The 15,450-nt window shown below is 56.0% G+C and overlaps 2 protein-coding genes across 3 annotated transcripts in view; both read right to left on the bottom strand.

The window, feature by feature from the left end:
* Window positions 1–2,910, bottom strand: part of SMARCB1 (SWI/SNF related, matrix associated, actin dependent regulator of chromatin, subfamily b, member 1) — a 41,529-nt gene extending 38,619 nt beyond the window's left edge. For both annotated transcript variants that reach the window (XM_003803288.3, XM_003803287.3), the window contains exon 1: window positions 2,583–2,910. In XM_003803288.3, coding sequence (XP_003803336.1) covers window positions 2,583–2,675 — 93 coding nt within the window. In that variant the 5' untranslated portion in view covers window positions 2,676–2,910. The remainder of the gene's footprint in view (window positions 1–2,582) is intronic.
* A 1,885-nt stretch (window positions 2,911–4,795) lies between these two features.
* Window positions 4,796–14,498, bottom strand: MMP11 (matrix metallopeptidase 11). The gene is made up of 8 exons (XM_003803286.3): window positions 14,346–14,498; window positions 9,521–9,750; window positions 8,502–8,645; window positions 8,289–8,422; window positions 7,899–8,143; window positions 7,560–7,776; window positions 6,592–6,849; window positions 4,796–5,659 (listed from the first exon to the last, which is right to left on the bottom strand). Exons 1-8 carry the CDS (start codon window positions 14,469–14,471, stop codon window positions 5,526–5,528), a joined length of 1,488 nt encoding a protein of 495 aa, XP_003803334.1. The 5' UTR covers window positions 14,472–14,498; the 3' UTR covers window positions 4,796–5,525.
* Window positions 14,499–15,450: the final 952 nt, after the last annotated feature.

Genomic DNA, 15,450 nt, shown 5'->3' with positions numbered 1-15,450 from the left:
CTGGGACCACAGGCGCCCACCACAACGCCCGGCTATTTTTTTGGTTGCAGCCGTCATTGTTGTTTGGCGGGTCCAGGCTGGGGATTCGAACCTGCCACCTTAGGTGTACGTGGCTGGCGCCTTAGCCTGGCTCACCTCTTAATAGAGAGATTATTTCCCCAGGGAAAGGGGCCAGGGACCATCCACCCAACAGTGTCACAGGAGCTACCAGATACCAATAGAAGGTTCTCTGATCTTGAACCCTTCTAAACTCCAAAGGTCTGATGACTGTTAAGTCAGGCCCAAGAGCGCAAACTGCCTCTGTCTGGGTCTCAGGATTATGCAGTGCATGTCAAGGGGTAAAAGGCTGAAAGAGAATATAGTAGTTAGCTTTCTAGAACCTAAAATGTGTTTGGGGGAAGATCCTAGGGGCCATCTAGGTTAAGCATCTCCCTATACACATGTGAAAAGTGACATGGAGGTGGAACCAGGCCTCCTGAAGTTCTTCCCACCTGGCCAAGTGTTGCTTCTCAATTTGCCCCACCTAATAAATGAAAGCTTTCTTTTCAAAGATATCACCCACTCAGAAACAAACCCAATCTGATTACTCTTCCACCCATTAAATCAGGTAAAGGTTTCTTTGAACAATCTCCCAGTTACATGCTCAAGTGCCTTTTGCATCCCATTAGGTAGGTGCCTACCAGCTGATGAGGACCGCTCTGAGCTGCGGCAGATGGACAGGCACTGGCTTCATTTCCCAAGCACAGCCACCTTTGAACAGCAGTACGTAAGTGATTAAAGTAAATATCATGCCCCTTTTGTTTTATAAAAATTAGTGGATACTCCTAGCATTCTGGGAGGCTGAGGCAGAAGGATCACTTGAGCTCAGGAGTTCAAGACCAGACTGAGCAAGAGTGAGACCCCATCTCTACTAAAAATAGAAAACACTAGCCAGGCATTATGGCACATGCCTGTAGACCCAGTTACTTGGAAGGCTGAGACAGGAGGATCACTTGAGCCCAGGAGTTTGAGGTCGCTGTGAGCTAGGCTGACACCACAGCACCCTAGCGGGCCCTAGATCACACCCCTATCAAGCCCAGGCCCTGCGCACTCCTGGCCCCTTGTGATGAATGGAGACCATTGTCCCAGCTGACAGACCCACCCCAGGATTACCACATGGCTGGGCCCAGAAAGGACTGGGAGGGTGCAACAGAGCAAGACTCTGCCTCAAAAAAATAAAAAAAAAATTTTTAACTTAGTGGATACATGGCCAGGCATGGTGCCCCACACCTGTTATCTCAGCACTGTGGGAGGCTGGGGCACAGTGGGGGGACCTTGCTTAAGGCTAGGAGTTTGAAACCAGCCTGGGCAACAAAGCAAGACCCTATCTCTACAAAGAAAAAAAAAGAAAACAGGGAAAATGCAATGCAAACATTGAAGTTCTGATGCTACTGACAACATTGGTGTCATAGCTTGACACAACTAACACAAGACAGGAATTACAGGGTGCCTTGAAAGCCTCCGCATGAACATCCTGAGGCTTTATTCATTCACACTACGCTGGACTGTCAAGAAAACCCCTAAAAGTAAAAACATGAAGTGTTGGAGTACAATACTAAAAACTGCTACATGGAGAAGGAATTCTTGGCATTCTGTAACAGCTTTAATTTACCAGGATTGGTACTTACCGCCTCACATGAGAAACCCTATTGCTTGCCATTTGCACATCTGTACAATTTACACAATCTATACAATTGCCATTGTATAACCATAATTTTTTTTTAAGGAACATACACTAGCTGGGGACCCTTTAAAACAGTAAAAACTCAGTACACTTAGAACTTAATACACTTAGAACAAACACCCACCAAAGGGCCAGGTAGGGTTTTCCTACAGTCAGGGGTCTAGCTGATTCAATAACGTGCTGCCACTCTAGCTAAAGATTAAAGATCCTTAGGATTGTTCCCCTGTAATAATTCACAATCAGTTTACAGATATCCGAAATGTCATTGCTTCATAACTGCTGAAAGATCTAGCTCAGGCACTGGGGGCCTTACACACTCCAAAGCAAACATCTTCTCCCAGTCTGTTTACCTTCACTGGTAAACAAAGGTCAAAACACCTCCACTGCCAACCTCAGTGGCCACAACAATCCAATGGGGCTGAGCCTTCATTAAGCCCCGGTTTCCAACCTGCGATTTCAGAGTCCTACAAGTAGTCACGGGGAGTGGGGTGCACATGAGATGTGCAACATCTCAGAAGGGCCAGGGGTAATAGTGCAGCCCCGAAGCTGCACCGCAAGGGCTAACCGAACACGCCCATCTTTGCGTCCGGCTGGAGCAATACCAACTCAGCACGGAACCAGTGGGCTCTCGCTGCGCCGTAAACCCCACCCGGGACAGGCGAGTAGGGTGAGCAAAGCCAATTCTCCGAGCTGGGGGCGGGGCCACAGGCCGGCCCTAGACCACGCCTCCATCACGCCCCCCCTTACGCACGCCCCCGCCCGCCGAGATGAATGGAGATGCGCGCTCCCGGCGGACAGACCCGCCCCGGGCCTCCCACGGGGCTGGGCCCAGAGAGGACCGGGAGGCTCCGCGGGCTACCTCGGAGCCGATCATGTAGAATTCGCCGTCGTCCTCCAGCTGGAACTTGACGGGCTTTTGCCCAAAGGTCTTGCTCAGCGCCATCATCATCATTACGGCGGTGAAGGCGGGTGGCCGGGGCCGGGCTGCAAGGGATTGGGGGGGGGCTGCGGCGGAGCCGGGGCGCGCCGGGCCAAGGGGAACCTAGGCCGGGAGGCGAAGTGCAGGCCGAGCTGAAGGCTCGCGTGTCCGCCGGGTTCTTCAGCCGCCGCTGCAGACGATGACCAGGCCGCCCTCGGTGCGCAGGCGCGAGCGTTGACGCCGACGCGCGCGCCGCCGCCTAAACAAAAGGCCCGTCGCTTCCCCCTTAAAGGAGCCACGACTAGTTTCTCGTCCTCCTAGACGACCTCCCAAGTCGCGGTATAGGCGCAAGCTTCTCACAGACGAAAATAGCCAGTGAGGCCCTGACTCAGGCGGTGGCTCTCTCAGTCTTACAGTCAGAACTAGAACCCAGCCCAGGAGAGGAGAAACAAAGTAAGGCCGGAAGGCCAAGAGGACAGAGCCACATGTGGAAACCTGAATGGTCTGGACGAACCTTATGTCCCCAGGCCGGTGCCTCAGTTTTCTCCTTCGAAAACATAGGGCAGCTCAGCAGATAAGAGGAGAACAGAGACCCCAGGTCCAGTCTACAGCTGTTCCTAAAGCAGTGGAGATGGGCAGAATGACAACACTGAACGGGGACTGGCAGTTTTCAAAGGCCCAGGTGGTACCCATATTTGGTGTGACAAGTGCATTACATGAGTGTTGGAGGGACACCTTCATTCTCTATAAGCACAGCCCTGCCCTGAGGCTCTGTCCCTTGTCACTTACAGCTGAGAGTGGAGACCACAGCTACTGAAGGATCAAAGCAAAGTAATTCAGGTACCAAATTTAACCATGCAGTGAAACAAAGACAGCCCATTACTAACAATTTGGTATGGGTACAGTCTGATGGAACTGCCTCAGAGATAAGTGCTACTGTGAAGACACTGGGGAGTTAGGAAGGACTGTGGTGGCCATGAGTTTTGTTCTGTGGTTTCCACAGCAGCGGCAAATCAAAGTATGGTCCTCCCTAGGTGTCCATGGGGATTGATTCCAGGACTCCCTAATATAAAGTGGTGTAATAATCTGCATATAACCTACACATATGCCCTTGTGTATAATACCTTAAGTCTAGTTATAATACTTAATAAAGTGTAAATACCGTGTAAATGATTAAACTGTACTGTTGAAAAATTAAAGTATGTTCAGTATAGACACAACTTCTTTTTTTTCCTCCAATACTTTCTACAGTTCCATGAATCCACAGATGTGGAACCCATAGATATGGAAGGCTGACTGTACTATACAATGGGGCTGAGGTGTGACATGATCAGATAAAATGACCGCCACTTGAAAATTAACGGAAGGAAGCAGGGAGCCATTAAGAAGCCGCTGCAGTGTGCAGTGGCTCATTCTTGTAATCCCAGCACCCTGGGAGACCAAGGCAGGTAGATCACAAGACCAGCTTGAGCAAGAGCAAGACCGTCTCTACTAAAAAAGAAAAAGATAGAAAAACTAGCCAGGCATGGTGGTGCACGCCTGTAGTCCCAGCTACTCAGGGAGGCTAAGGCAAGAGGATCGCTTGAGCCCAAGAGTGTAAGGTTGCTGGGAGCTACGACTCCATGGCATTCTAGTCTGGGCCAACAGGGTGAGATTCTGTCTCAAAAAAAAGAAAACGGGCAGCCCCTGTGGCTCAGTGAGTAGGGCGCCGGCCCCATATACCGGGGGTGGTGGGTTCAAACCTGGCCCCGGCCAAACTGCAACAAAAAAATAGCTGGGTGTTCTGGCAGGCGCCTGTAGTCCCAGCTACTTGGGAGGCTGAGGCAAGAGAATCCCCTAAGCCTAGGAGTTGGAGGTTGCTGTAAGCTGTGACACCATGGCACTCTACCTAGGGTGATAAAGCGAGACACTGTCTCTACAAAAAAAAAAGGAAGCTGCTGCAAATGTCTGTGAAATGTGATTGGGGGATGGGGCAGGAGGAGCTCCAAGCTTTGTGCCCAGCCCCAAAGGCCGGGGACTTGGGTGGGTGGGGGGGGTTCAACAATGGTTTCTAGGGTAGGGTTGTACTCATACCAGGTCTCACCATCTTGTTTGCATAGTCACAGAGACCAGACAGGCAGGTAGAAAACAACTGTGTTTAATGACAGCCTCAGTTTTAAAAAAAATGCTTTGTATACACTGTACACACATTTACATGGCTTTGGAAGACAGCAGTGCTGGGGTGAGGGTTTCAGAAGGATCCAGGACAGGATTGAGGTATGTTGGGGCCTCCAGGGCCTCGGGTCTCCTGCAGGAACACCCCTCCCCAGCTGCCTGTGGGCCTTTTGGCCTGCATCCTGGGGAACAGAGCTCCAGCATCAGGAGCTGAAAGACAGCCAGATGCATGCATCTACTCAGAGCTCACTTCTCAGGAGAGGGTTCTGCCCCATGGCCTAGTTGCTCAACCAGGGTTGAAAGCCTTAGGGGCCTGGCACCACTGCCTCAGCACCAACTCCTGGCAGGAACCTCACAGCAGGGAGTAAGTGAAGACACTTTGGTTCTCCCAGGCCTGTCAAAGTCCTACCCTCAGAGACAGAAACATCGAGAGTAGCCAAGTTTGACCAGGGCCTGCACAGGTGGTGCAGAGCCAGCCCCAGACTGCCTTCCCTCTTAAGTAATGCCAAAGGCTCCCTGCCCAGTCTGAGATAGTTGCTGGCAGGTGACCACGACCCGCATGGCCCTCCCTGCAGTTGTCATGGTGTTCATACCCCTACCCACCCCACTGAGGAGACACGGGCTTGGTCCTGTGCTTGGTGCCTCTAGCCATAAAGATGGCTGTGGATCTCTAGCCTGAAATCTGTGGCTTGGCAGGGGTCAGCATCCCTGAGGACATTGAAGCTGTGGTCAGAGGAAAGTGTTGGCAGGCTCGGCACAGCTGAAAAAGTCAGGGCCCACAAGACGGGGGAAGCCTTCCAGAGTCTTCACCTTCACAGGGTCAAACTTCCAGTAAAGGCGGCCACGCAGGAAGTAGGCATATCCTGAGAGGAGAACAAGGTCAGGTCTGAGTGGGCAGACAGTAGGCCCCATGCCTGCCTGCCAGCTGTGCCCAGGGATGGGCATGGGGGGCAGCTAAGTGGGCAGTCTTTAGCTACTGCTGGGCCTTCCAGAACCTCTCTTCTTTCCATGGAGCCCTTCTGCCTGCCCCAGGGTCTGGTCTGTACTAACACTCTACCTTATAGTTTTCGGAACTTCAGTGGCCCAAGTCCTACCTCTTAAGAAAGCAAATAGCACAGCCTTCACTGCCCTCCATGTCATTCTCTCCTACACCCACCAACCCAACTACAGATGGGCGTCCTGGAGTCCTGGAGCCTGAGGCCACCCCAGGACAGCTTTCCCAGCAGGACCTAATGCGGGGGAGAAGCAAAGGAGGAGCTAGCAGGGGCAAAAGCACTGGACTGTGAGTCCTCAACTGGCTCTGATCCTTTGCAGTTGTGGGAGGCTGGATGGTTTAGTGGTTATGAGCAAGGGCCGGGGTGAGAGTCCTGGCTCTGCCACCATCCACCTGGTTGGCCCTGGTTAGGGGCCTCCTTGCCTGATCCTCTGTTTGCTCCTCCAGAAACTGGTTTCCTAACAGGTCAGAAAGCTGTTCAGAGAAGTACACAGGAGTTGTAAGGAGCTTAGAGCCATGCCTGGAGCATTGTTGGCCCTCAGAGCCTAGCTGATATTATTTTCCTGGCTGTAACCAAGGGACTGGGGCAACACTCTGCACTTCTCTGGCCCTCAGTCTCCTCATCGGCAACACAAGGGGTAAGAACTACCTGGCCACCAGGAGGAGGGCAGATGGCACTAGGCCAAGAACCTGTGAGGAAGAGCTGGGCCTACCGTTGTGGGTGTGAGGGGCCCCAGCCACCTCTGGGCAGGGCATGCAGCTACTGCTGCACCCACCTCCCGCCAACCACCCTCAACACACCATCAGCATCCTGGAAAGCAGCGTCGATCTCAGAGGGCACCCCTCGCCAGTCAGTGGCCCGGCGGGGCACTGGACTATCCACATGCCGGGTACTGGGATGGAAACGCCAGTAGTCTCCGCCTCGGAAGAAGTAGATCTTATTCTTCTCGGAACCCCAGACCAAGGCGGCATGGATTGGGGATCCCACAAGACCCAGCTCAGAGAGGGGCGCAGGGCCCAGGACGGGCTTCTCACCGTCGTACACCCAGTACTGAGCACCTGCCAGAGAAGGGAGGCTGCAAGGAGCTGCCAAGCCACTATTGCCACGCCCAGCCACCACCATGGGCTCTGAGCCTGACTCTCCTTGTCCATAAAACAAAGGGACAATAATGTGTGCTCAGCATCCTACCCCTAGAGGGAGTGGGAGCCAGCTAGGATGGGCTGGGGTGCAGTGGGGTACTCTAATCAGCAGAGAACTGCCTGGGCCCTTTCCCTTCCTCTGGCATCTGTTTGTTTGTGACAAATGTCCACTGGCTATTCCCCGGGTCCTTGCTGCCCGGGACCCACATGCAGGTTTCCCATGCCACACCTCTGTTTATTAAGCCTCTGGCACTTGGAAGCCTCCAGGTGCTTGTCTCTGCCAGCTCCAGGGGCACAGACCTAGATAAAATTCCTGCTCCACCTTTTCCAAGCTGCAGCCTTGGTGAGTCACTTCATTGCCGTGAGCCCCAGAGGCCTCATCTCTAGCACCCAGCCTGTGAGGTGGCTTTGTGGGTTGGACTTGCCAATGCATAGCCTGATGTAAAGAACCATCTGTGCTGCGTCCATCTCAAGAGCTGCTTCCTCTGGAGCCCCCCAGTTGTCCTAGCTTTTGGAGCACCTTCTCCCTGCCCGCTGTATCCCTGGGGATCCATCTGTCTGTCCCTTCCTTTGGCATGACATTTCTGCCTCTAGGAAGGCCTTTGAGCAGACTCTTGACCTCCACTCACCTTGGAAGAACCAAATGTGCCCCTGGGCGTCCTCGAAGGCAGCATCCACAGGGCCAGGCAGTCCCTGCCAGTGGCGAGAGGCCAGCGCAGGATAGCCGGGCTGCAGCCGGCCCCCACGCAACCGCCACACGAAGCCTGCCTTGAAAAAGAAGAGCTCGCCTCGGATGGTAGCGACTGCATCAAAGGAGGCCTCACAGGCATCTGGCTGGGCTCCCGGCTTGAGGGGAGAGGGGGCCCGTGCTGAGGGCACACGCTGCAGCCTCAGAGGCCAGCAAGGGAAGGGGGCAGGAGCTGGGGGCAGGTCCCCACCTCCTGACTTCCCACCCTCCCAAGCCTCACCTCCAGTGGTGCAATCTCGTTGGTGTCCTCCACTCCAGCCCGGGGGGCCAGGGCTGGGGCCCTGGAGGTGGGGATAAGCCTCGGTTGGCCATATAGGTATTGGATGCCTCTGCGGTCATCTGGGCTGAGGCTCAGTGGGTAGCGGAAGGTGTAGAAAGGGGACATCAGAGCCTTGGCTGCTGTCGTGTGCTGCAGCCCCAGCACGTGGCCAAATTCGTGGGCTGCCACCTGCAGCAGGTCTGTGCCTAGAGAAGGGAGCTGGGTCAGCAACCCCTAGGCCTCCTGCCATGAGACACCCATGCTCCAGACCCCAGCTCAGGAACCTTGGCAAGTGCTCATTCTCTATGATCTCTAGTTGCCCCATCTGGAAAATAGGTTCCCAGCCCATACCCTGGTTGTCCCCAACAGTCCAGGTCTCATCATAGTCGAAGTGGACGTCCCCTTCTCGGTGGGTCTTGGGGAAGAAGGCATGGGCCAGGATGCCCCCAGGCCCATCGAATGGCAGATTGTCCCCATGCCAGTACCTATGGGTGGGTGGGGGCAGAGTCAGTGGCTATTGGCTGGTGGGGCTGTTTCTGGAGGGGTCTCACGCTGCCATATCACCTGGTGAAGTCGATCATGATGTCGGCACGGCCCTCCTGCACCTCAGTGAAGGTGAGTGGTGTCACCTCACTCCACACCCGCAGGGCTTCTGCCACTGTCTGCTGCACCTGCTCCCGCACCAGCTGCCATGGGAACCGGAGGATCCTGGGGGGAGTTGGAGGGGCCTGGGTGTCGGGGCTGGACAGCCTTTGATAGCTGAGGGGTCAGGAGCTGCCCGCCCCTAAATGCTCAGTGGGTGCATGTACACTGGGGTCACAGGCCAGGTGCACTCTGGGCCTTGGGTGCAGCACATCATTCTCCCTGGCCATGCAGACACATCTGCATGTGGGTTTGGGTGTACTTGGTGTGTACATGTGTCTGCATTTGGTGGAAAAAAAACAGGACCAGGAGATCCAAGACCTACATTCTAGACCTGATAGCACTGCTCACCGTGGGGAGACCTCGACCCCTTGAGCCCTCTCTTGGTTCCCAGGTCCCCACCCAGGAAATTCCTGAGGACCCTGCAGTCTTAGTTCCAATGCAGTGTGACACCAGATCATTCTTCCCTCTCAAGCTAAGTGGCTATCTGCAGGACATGTGAGCCTCAGCCTCCCTGTCACCTGCCCTGGGCCTTCCCTGGTGACCCAGTGAGGAGTCTGCTCCTCCCCACCATCTCCACCTGAACCAAGCTCAAGTGGGACAGTGATGTGCCTGCCTCCTCAAGAGGGTGGGGCTGTGTCTGCTTCCTGTGTGGAGTCTGGGCTCCACCCAGGAAAGGCTGCCTGGGTGACTGAACGCCGGTCTCTGAACACAAGCTGAAACTCTTCAGGTTATGACATAAAACACTCCCCTCTGCTGAGAGCTATGGGGGGTTTTATCTGCATATGTGTCTGAGTTGGGGCTTTAGGGTGCTGCTCTGTGGATGGCTGGGGGCTCAATAGGCACAGAGGTCCATTAGCCACACAGATCTGGCCCTGGTGTGTCTCAAGCAGCAGCTGTGACAGTGGCAGGCTCACACACTACACACAGGTAGCCCCTACCTATAGGTGAGGTCCGTCTTCTCCCAGCGCCCACCGGACAGCACAAACCGCTTCTGCCGGTTTCGGGTACTCAGCCCATCAGGTGGGTCAGGCACACCGCAGCGGGGAGGCCTGGGGCCGCTGGCGGCGTAGGGGACCTCCTGGGTGGCAGAGGCGGGTGCCGGACCACTGGACAGAGCTGCATGCCAAGGCTGCTGCCCCTTCCTCACAGAGGGGTGGCGGTGGGCATCCTGGGCACGAGAGAGAGTGCCTGGTCAGGACTTGGGGTCTTGGGACCTGTGGTTGGAGGTGTGGCCCATCAGCACACTATGCATAGCCCCAGCCCACTGGGTGGCTGGGCACACAGGGAGGGAAGGGCTCGAGCACCCTGCAGGACTCTGGCATTGAGCTAACTCTCTGGTTTCTTGATACTTTATTCCAAGGCACCAAGCTGCCTCCCTACCCCATCCTAGAGGGCCCTGGGCTGCCTGTCACCTATTCCAGCTACTCAGGCCGGTGACATCTGTGTAGGGGTACACTGCCTATGAACTGCTGACTGTATTTTCCACACACAACCAGGAATAGACCCAATGAAGCTCCCAAGGAAACACCAGGCATGATCTTCCTGCTTTTCCTCACAGGAGCCATCTGTGCTCCTGGGGCTTTAGCAGGAGCCTGGGTACCTGGTAACTAGCTGCCCCTACCCTTGCCTGCCCTGGAAACTCATTTCCACCTCCTTTTCTTCCTGTGTCTGCTAAGCTGAAGCACACCCGCGTCACCCCCGTCTGCCCCCTTGGTCACGTGAGCAGGTTCTGCCATCTCTTCTGTCCAGGACGTCCCCTTTCTCCCCTTTCTCCCCCAGCATGGAGGGGTTGCTGCCCTGTGGTGTGGCCTTGGTTTGCTCACCTGACCAGTGGTGAGTGAGGACTAGACAAGGTGATGTGTATGGAGCACTTAGCGCAGGCCTGGCACCTGGGAAGGGCACTGGGTAACTGAGACCTGGCTTCCAGCAGAGGTAGTTTTGCTCACACCCTGCCAGGGCTGGGTGACAGCAGGAGTTAGCTCTGTAATCTGCTTGTCCCTTTCATGCAGGAAGGATGGGAGCAGCCAGTTACTAGGCACCCAGGCCCACCTGCTGAAGCACCAGCAGCGCAGAGGGCATTCTGACCTAAGCTACATCCTCCTACCCTTTCCAAGTCCCCAGGGCAGAAGTCAGAGTTCTTACCAAGAAAACAAAAGCTCAGAGAGGTGGGAGACCCTGTGAGCTCACCCAGCAAGGCTGTAGCAGGACCTTGGCATTCCAGGCCTAAAGCTGAGGCCTGTGCTATCTGCTGGGAAACTCAGCACCTTTCTGGTCAACTGCAGCCTCCCCACAGCCATATTTGGGGCAGGAGCCGGGCTACTCAGGCCCCGCCTCACTCTCAGCCTCTGGCAGCTGTCCCAGGCCCCAGATGCCCCAGGGCTCTGGTCAGCATCCCAGGCCTCCAAACTCCAGATCCTGAACTGAAGTTTCAACTCCCACAAACACCCCAACATGAAGGGTTCTTCTGATGGTGGGGGCTATGGAACTATTAAGGGGGAACAATTTTCCCCCTGCTTCCTGAGCTTGCTTGTTGCGTGGTAATCTGGCAGAGGTAGCCCCACGGCATGTGGATTCCAGCCGAATCTGGGCTTATTGTTAGTATTTATCACTGCTGCAGGCCAGGGCCCTCACCTCTCAGATAAGGAAATGGATCCCAGAGAGGCCAAGCGACTTGCTCTGGTAACAGCTGGTGGAAAGCACTGCGCTCATGGCCTACCCATTCTATGCCATGGTGACTCTGGACAAGTCACTGCCCTCTCTTAGCCTCAACTTCCCCATCTGTCAAATGGGGGTGGTGCCCCAGCACAGGGCCGCATGACATGCTTCTGAGGCAGCATGTCATGATAACTGGCTGCCCCCATCCTCCGTGCATGAAGGGGACAAGCAGATCACAGAGCTAGCTCCTGCTGTGCACCCAGCCCTGGCGGGGTGTGAGCAGAACTGCCTCTGCTGGAAGCCAGGTCTTGGGTGCCGGGCCTATGCTCTGCTGCACAAAGGCAGAGAAGTACCTCAACCTGCCCTACTCCTTGTCCTCCCAGTCAGCAATCGCTATGGTTCCTACCACCCACCTCACTTCCAGCCCCCGCCCCCCCACCAAATCTCCAGACTACAATGGCAAAACAGAAGTTGCAGTTAGAAGAGTTTCCAGGCCCAGACAAGAAAAGCTCCTCATGCAGGGTCTCCCAGCAAGTCAGAGGCCCCTTGCTCCCTCTCCACAGCTATTCATTGATCTTAGAGAGGGAGTGAACAGGAGATGCTAGCATTTAGGCCTCCAGCAGGTGCACAACATTTTTTTTCTTAGAGTACATCATTTAACAGCTCTTAGCCTCAGGTTCCCCATCACTAGCATAGAACACATATTCCCTGCCTCACTGATTTCCCACACTTCATCTTTTGGAGTCCCTTCTGGCCTGGGGGCAGGTGCCCTAGCCATGAAGCTGGCACAGCACAGCTTGCTGATTCCTAAGGTGGGTGTACTCAGTCCCTCCAGGAATACTGGGATTCCATGAGGCAAAGTGGTGGGCATAGACCACCCCTGGGCTCATCTATAGCCCTAGGGAGTTTGGGGAACAGGTGTCCCCCTATTGGGCAGAGGATGAAACAGAGCCCAGAGAGGTCAAGGACATTGCTTAGGGTCACACAGCAGGTCAGGAAAGAGCAAGGCCTAGTCCTGAGGCTCATGCTTCCTGCTCTGGAGCTCCCCCCACCCTGCCCATTGGCTTACCTCCAAAAATCCCACATTCCTGAGAAGTGTTTCTGCTCCCAGAGCATTCCCTCCTCACCCAGCCAGTGCCCTCCCTTGACCTGGCCTGTGGTGGATGCCTGGCTGGCCCAGCCCTGCCCTCCTCTGGCAGGCACCAGGCCATAGCCTCAGACATACTCAAAGAATTTCTCCACTGACCCAGCCTCCTAGCAGAGGAGCTCAGAGCCTCAGGGTCAGCCCGTGGGCAGCACCAGACAGAGGGGAGATAGGGAGGGCCTCAGGTTAGGAAACCACTAGGTAAGACCAGACTAGTTGTGCCCCTCTCCAGGTCTGTTTCTATCTGTTCAATGGGATAATTAATCAGAGCTGTGCCTTCTGTCGTTCGGAGGTGAGCCTGAAAGGGAGGGCACTTGGTCAGGCTGTGAGGAAGATGCGAGCATCACCATGCCATTCTATGCAGTATCCTGCCCCACTGAGGCCCAGAGACATCAAGCAACCTGCCCAAGTCACTGCCAGTTAGCAAGCAGGGTTACCTGCTCCCCACCAAACCTTCCCTCTCTCTTCCCTGATGCCTTCACAAGGGAAGACAGCTTTGGAAGGTGGGAACTGGGGGTGGATAAATATTTACAGAGCTCTCCTGGCCCTGCTGACCTAGGGATAAACATATCGGAGGTGACCCCAAATGCTCCCTGTGTGTCTGCAGAGTGACAGGCAACAGCCAAGCTCAGAGCCCACCCCAGGCTGGCCCCTAGACACAGGCCCACTCTGATGCTGCAATAGCATCAGAGTGGCAGCTACAGTTGACAGTGTCTGCAGTGCCAGGCATCACCTCCTTTAATCTTCAATGCCCAGCAGCAGGCATTGTTACCTCTCCCCCCTTTTCCATTGCAGTTGACGTGGGTGAGGTTCTGAGACATAAGGCATAAAACCAGGTCATGGGGTCCAAACACAGCTCCCTCCAAGTCCCACACCCATGCATTCAACAGCTACCCAGGGTGATTCTTTACTCTGTCCAGGTCCTAGGGAACCAAGAGGGGCTGGGAAGAGGCAGGGCCTCCAGACTGAGGTGACCCCTCCATCTGCTCTATCACGCCCATCCCGTCCCTCCTGCTCTCATAACTAGCACAGGTTGGCCAGGGCAAAGCCAGTGTGGTTGGACAGAGGCCCCAACCTGCATCCCTCCCTCTTGCCCGGACCAGTCCCAGAACTCCAGCCTGTCACCTTCCAATGCTCCCATCCCTGCTGAGCTGGCTGGACACCTCGGCTGCAGAGCAGACTGGCCTGGGCACCCCTGTGACTGGTGGTGCCTTGAACCCCAGCTCAATGTTGGGACAAACACAAGTCGGCACACATACTCAGTGACAGCCTCTCCACTTTCTTCTCTCCTCCCCACATTATCTTACCACCCTTCTGCTCTCTGAGGGTCTCAACTCCCTACTCTCAGCACCCACTTCTTTCTGAGGCCCACCTCTCTGTCCCACCCACACTCCTAGGTCTCATGCTCTCTTGGCTCCCAGTCTCCCTCCCAAACTTGCTGCCAGCAAGTGCGCGGGGGCAGTGTCTCCCCTTCAGGCTCAGACCCTACTTCCTCCAGCACAGCACTGCCCCACTGGCACTGCCTTTATCCTTCATCCCACTGCACACCTGGAGGTGCGCTCATCGCCGCCATACACCTGCAGGCTGACACCGCCTGGGACCTGCTCGGCTTTGTCCCAGAGATGAATAGGGGGCCCTGTAACCACTCCTTCTGCTTCCTCTCCCAGCACACATTCCAGCATCCGCTGCTGGCGGGCGAGAAGCAGGTCCCAGCGCCGGGAGGGGGCGTGAACCCAGCGTGGAGTCCCGCTCACCAGCCAAGCGATCCCAGCGCACGCTCGTCTTGCACACTCCCAGGGACGGGAAGCTCACTATCACGCCCATGAGGAACCAAAAAGCGTTTCGGGTGCCGGCCGTGTCAGGCCACCCGGGGCGCCCCCGTGGGTCCAGATTGGCAGCTGGGCCCAGCCCGCGTGCCTGGCGCCCCCTCCGCGAGAAGCGGCCGGCCGGCGTCGGGCACTCACCAGCGGCCGGGCTCCGGCCAGCAGCGGCGGCGGCGGGAGCAACAGCAGCAGCAACAGCAGCAGCAGCGGCAGCGGGAGCAAGAGGGCGCGCGGGGCCGCGCCGCGGAGCCTGACGGCCGGAGCCATCCGCCCCGAGGCTGCTGGGCCTGCAGGGCCGCGCCCGGCGGCCGCCGCTTATACCCTCCGCCCCGCCCCCAGTCCGCCCCGGCCCCGCCCCCCGTCGCCTTTTGTTCTAAACTCTCCCTGCCACCACGGCCAGGGTGGGGGAGGTGGACGGGGAGGGGCTGGCCCCACTGGGTCGGGCCGGACACAGGGACCGGTCCTGGAATGGGCCGGCCTCCTGTCCTCGCAGGCCTAGTGCTGCGTGACTGGACAGCGAGGGCTGCAGCGTGCCTCAGTTTCCCCGCTGTGTGGAGGACGTCCAAAGTTTTAAACCTGGTAACTCTGAGAGGAGTCGGGTTTCATACCGCCACCCCCTCCTTTGAAAGGTGCATTCCGCTGTGTCTCCTTGGTGGCCTGACCACCGACCTTCTGCTAGCCTGTGACAGGTGGTCCTACCCAGGGCAAGTTCTCCCACTCCTCAGAGCAGCAACTGATTCATCTGGAAGATGGCTTAATAGCCCCTGTAAAGAAAGGGATATAAAAATGTGTCCCCTGGGGGAAACTGAGGCACAGTCAGCTGCTCAGTTTGGAACAGAATCATAGACGATTTATGGATGGGGAAACAGAGGCTCCAAGAGGAAGGGGCCCTGAGTTTTCCATGTCAGATGGCAAGTGGAGGGGTCAGAAGGCCCTCTAGCTGGTCAGGAGGAGAGAGGGTGTCTGAGTGGGGCATTGGGGGCCCAAGGAGTCCCCTGGCCGAGAGAGAGGGAGGATGGGAGAGGGTGGTCTACACATTTTGGAAGGAATCTTCCAGCTTCATCCCTGATTGAAGGGGGTAGCCAATCCTGCTGTACATCCCCCCTCTCGATTGTGAAGGGCCTTATAATCTATCTTCATGGTAATCTGCTCCAATCATGAAGAGCCAAGATCTGGGCAATGGCTCCCATCCTGGCAGGCAGGGTTCTGAGCCGCTATAAGGTGAGGTTGTGGGCAGGCAGCCGGG

This window comes from Otolemur garnettii, unplaced genomic scaffold, assembly GCF_000181295.1.
Source record: "Otolemur garnettii isolate 467f Iridium unplaced genomic scaffold, OtoGar3 scaffold00292, whole genome shotgun sequence".
NCBI lineage: Eukaryota > Metazoa > Chordata > Mammalia > Primates > Galagidae > Otolemur > Otolemur garnettii.
The sequence above is the reverse complement of the archived record's forward strand: the minus strand, read 5'-3'. Positions and strand labels throughout refer to the sequence as shown.